General features: G+C 56.4%; 1 protein-coding gene across 1 annotated transcript in view; it reads left to right on the plus strand.

Annotated features, from left to right (window-relative positions):
- Positions 1 to 4461, plus strand: part of NCOR2 (nuclear receptor corepressor 2) — a gene marked incomplete at both ends in the record, with an annotated part of 29726 nt that overhangs the window by 24742 nt on the left and 523 nt on the right. Inside the window, 3 exons of the mRNA XM_009871091.1 lie at positions 652 to 801; positions 1295 to 1440; positions 2699 to 2752. Coding sequence (XP_009869393.1) covers positions 652 to 801; positions 1295 to 1440; positions 2699 to 2752 — 350 coding nt within the window. The remainder of the gene's footprint in view (positions 1 to 651; positions 802 to 1294; positions 1441 to 2698; positions 2753 to 4461) is intronic.

Here is a 4461-nt window from a genome sequence, read left to right on the forward strand (position 1 = left end):
GGTGCCTCCAAGCTGGTGGTTCCTTGGCAGTAAATGTGATTATTCTTCCCAGCTGTGCCTGGTCCTAGAGTTGGATTTAAAACACCAAGGGAGAGAGCCCAGCCCTGGCCACCCAGCGATGAAACAAAACTGGGGAAAAAAAGAAAAAAAAAAGAGGAAACCACAGAAGGAACAAAGACGTAAATTCCCAGAACTCGCCGCGAGGAATTCCTCGCGGACTCGAGCCTGGCCGACTCCCAGGCGCTGGCCACGAGCAGGCACTGAGGGGCTGTGTTGGTCCTTGCAGTGCCAGACTCGTCACCCGCAGCCAGCGAGTCCCTGCCCGGCCCCAGACGAGGTGGACGGGAGTCGGTGGGTGCTGCCCTCCAGCATGTTGACAGACATGATGGGGAACCAAAACCAAAAACCGTGTCGCCCAAGGGCTAACGTCGCAGCCCTCCACAGGGATTGTGTCCCCGCCGGGCAGGGACACTCGGGCTGAGCAAGCAAGTCCCAGGACAGGTCCTGCTGTCCCTCCTGTGCAGCTGGATTTGGGCTGGCTGCCAGCCAGCTGCTGCCTGGGAATATGGGCCACGGCTGGGCTCGGTCCCGCGCCGCGCAGAGACAAGATGTTGCAACAAACCCATCGCATCTCTCCGTCGCTCTCCACAGGTCCCCGGAGCAGAGCAAAGCCTCGGCTGGGAGCGGGTCGGACAACTGTATCGAGCCGGTCTCTCCACCAGACGGCGTGGGAGAATCGGAGCACGCCAAGAGCACCACGTACCCGATCCTGTACCGGGAGGGCGAGCAGATGGACCAGAGGTAACGCCAAAGGAGGGGACGAGGGAGACAGTGTGGGAACGATTGCCCCATCCCTGCGCTTGCCCTGGCCCAGGCTGCTTTTCTTGCGGCCAAAATGTCACCTCTCAGGGTGCTGTCTGGTCGTAGGGGCTTTTTGACACCGTGCGCTACAATTACAGTAGAGAGAGGGGGAAAAGTTGGAGATCGCGAATGTCTCAGGAGCACCCAGGCTGATTCTGAGAAGTGACTCCAGGGGAAGAGTCTCTCTAGCTGGGACTGTGAGGGTGGCGAGACACTGGAACAGGTTGCCCAGAGAAGCTGTGGATGCCTCATCCTTGGGTGTGTTCAAGGCCAGGCTGGATGGGGCTTTGAGCAGCCAGGTCTAGTGGAAGGTGTCCCTGCCCATGGTGAGGGGTTGGAACTAGATGATTCCTTTCAACCCAAACTGGTCTGTCGTTCTGTGAATTTATGAACTGGATGTTGCAGAGATTTCCAGTGTTTTTTTGCTTTGCAGGATGGGGTCCAAGTCCCCAGGAAACAACACTCAGCCTCCTGCTTTCTTCAGCAAGCTGACTGAGAGCAACTCTGCCATGGTGAAGTCCAAGAAGCAGGAGATCATCAAGAAGCTCAGCACAACCAACAAAAATGAGACGGAGTACAGTAAGGACATGTGGGGAGACGAATGTGGGGCACCAGAGGGGAGGGAAGAGCCTTGAGGGCATATGAAGCAAAGGAGATTTGGGAATGGGTGCTGCTGTGTTGAGGGCTGGTGGGTTCCAGCCAGCTCTCTTTGCATTGTGCCCTGGTTTGCTGGGAAGTGCAAGGTCCAAATGCTTCCTGGCGTGAGCTGTGCTGGTGCCAGCAGTGTCTGGGTGCATCTAAAGAGGCTTCCTCAGCCCCACGTCTCCTTGCTCTGGGGCTGTCAATTCCACCTGTGCCAGATAACCTCGACAGGAAGGAAATAATGAGCTGAGCATGGAGGAGACTTAAGAGCAATTGATATTTTAATGAATGGCCAGCCAAGCTGAATCCTTCCTCCTTGAGATGCATCTCCCCGCAACGTTACTTTAAACCCTACATCAATATTGGTATAGCTCTGTAAAACTAACCAGGCTGGCTTATATTAGAAATTCAGCCCGTTCATTCATTAACCGCTAATAGAGTAGATAGGATCATAATTTAATTTAGCCCAGCATTATACAGTCAATACTAATTCAGTTTGAATCCATCTTACAACAGCTGCATCGGATAAGAGGGACTGAGCTGTCTCGTCTCCTGGATGATGTTACCATGAGCCAACAGTATTGTTATGCCCCTTTGGGGACATGTAGCTGAACCCCGTGACCTTCCACACTTTCCCTTATCAAGAGAAAATATATAGAAATAGGAAACGCCTCTTATTTGATGAGAATTTCTGTTATTCTAGGGAAAGCGATATCCAAGTAAAACAGCTCAGCCAAGAGGGAAAATATTGATTTAACATTTCTCCTCCTCCTCCTCGCCCTCCCCACTGCCCAAACCTGCTCCCTGGCTGTGGGGATCTGAGCCTTTGGAAATCCCGTAGGCAGGGGAGAGGGTTTGGCTACACGGAGCTTGTAATCCGAAGGGCTGGAGGGAGAGGAGTCTGCACCGAGCATGAAGACATTGCCTTGGCTCTCAGGGCTCTGCTTTTCTGCCCTTCTCCAGCCAGGGAGGGGCAGCTCGCTGTGGTTCTCCCGAACGATCCCAAAGGATCTCCCGAATTTATTCTCGATCCCAGGCAGCACCCACAGACCCACCCCAGTGCTGCCTGGGGCAAGTGGGCTGCGGTCAGGCTGGCTGCTGCAACAGGGACCCCGGGATCTTGTCGTGGCCGGCACGCCAGGTCCCACCCCACATGCTGCTCCCCGTACTGAAGAGCTCCTTTGTTTTTCTCCAGATGTTGGACAGCCTGGGACAGAGATTTTCAATATGCCGGCAATTACTGGAGCAGGTAACTCTTCCATATACCTGTGCCCCATTCCCTACAGGGCTCACAACCAAGGAGAGCAGGAATCTCTGTAGATTTAAGGACTGCTTGGACCTCTGCTGCTGTGCAGAGCGGGGAGCTCCCGGCGGGTGGAGGGTTTCAGGCTGATCGCCCAGTGCTGGGGGAGCGGTTGAGGTGGTGGTAGCTGAGCACTGCTGCAGGCAGCCCTGCTGGGCTTCCGTGAGTCCCCGGACCTAACCAGCGTTGGCCTGCCTAACCGGGGGCTCGCTGGCTAACACCTGGGGCTGCCGCAGCCCCCAAAGAGTCTCCCTGCTCTAGGTGCTGAGAAGGGCTCAGGGCGGCCTCCCAGACATCCGTAGAGATGTATTTGCTGTGGTGAGCCTGGGGACCACCACGCAGGAGCTGAAATGGTGGCTTCAGGAGCTTCCTGCTCTGCTGGGCCACGGCTTTAGCCCCGCTGGGAAAGCAGCAGAGGAGGGAGCAGCTTAAGGAGGGGATTTTGGCAAAGAGGGGTGGAAAACAGCTCCACAGAGTTGGGTGGTCAGGGCTTCCCCAGTGTGGGACAGAGACCAGCCCAAGGGAGAAAGACAGCGTGAAGGCTGTCACGCTGTTGTCAACTGATGCAGCAATGTCTAGGTGGGCTTGCAAATGAGTGAAATGAATCCTCGTTGAGGAGTATTATTTGACATTTAATTCATTAAACGCTAATGCTCTCCAAGTACCACATCTTACACGTATAAGACCACTCACTGGTGCAGATGTGTTTGGGAGAAGGAGCCGGCTTATGCTGGCAGCCGGGACAAGAGGATGCAGCCAGCTGGGACCCAAGGGTCCACAGCAGGCAAGAGTTGGGAGAGTGAAGCCCAACCTCCTGTGGGCATCCTGTGGTTAAAACTGCTCCTGCTGTGCTGGAGGGAGGTGTAAAGACAGAGTGGAGGGCCAGGGGGGACCAGGAGAGACCTTGCCCATTTACAGGCGGACAGGTGAACTGGGGACCCATCCCTCCCCGAGCAGAGGGGCATCGATCCCAGCGCGAACAGCCCCCAGGATGGGGTGGGCTGGGAGCCGAGCGGAGGCTGCCGGTGGGGCTTCCCTCGCCGCCCTGCTGTTTTTTGTGTCTATATTTTGCCCTTGCTTGTTACCTGTAACCGCCACACTGGGAATGATGGTGGCGTGGCTGAGCCTAGTGCCCTCTGGTCCCTGTGCGGTGGCTGCACCATAACTGCATGGCTTGAGACTCACAACCACGCGGACACACCACTTCGCCTCTGCATCCTGTCCCCCTGACACCCCTCCACCCAGGAGGGGTTCGCAGTGGGCACCCGGCCTGTGGGGAGGACGAGAGTGGGCTGGGGGCTACGGGCAGGGGGGTTTGCAAAGAGCGTGAGGAGGGACAAAAGGCCTCTCCCCTCTCTCCGGCGTGGCCCAGCCCCATGCGAGCAGCTCTGCAGGCTGCCCGCCCTCTTTCTCATCAAGTGGTTTTGTGGGGAGCCCCCTCTTCTTTCCCTGAGTTTTCCTCCATGGGAAACTGCCTCTAAATTTCCGGCACACCGACTTTTCATCCGTGTGGACCCCATACCCAGGTGACTCTGCTCCTGCCCCCGTGCTGAGCCTGGCTGGGTTGGGATCATGGCCCCTCTTCTTGCAGTTGCTCTCCCGGGCTCAGCAAAAACCCCTTAACTGCCCCCTCCATCATGCTACGGGTAACCCTG

This window comes from Apaloderma vittatum, unplaced genomic scaffold (assembly GCF_000703405.1).
Source record: "Apaloderma vittatum isolate BGI_N311 unplaced genomic scaffold, ASM70340v1 scaffold33416, whole genome shotgun sequence".
NCBI classification, from domain to species: Eukaryota; Metazoa; Chordata; class Aves; order Trogoniformes; family Trogonidae; genus Apaloderma; species Apaloderma vittatum.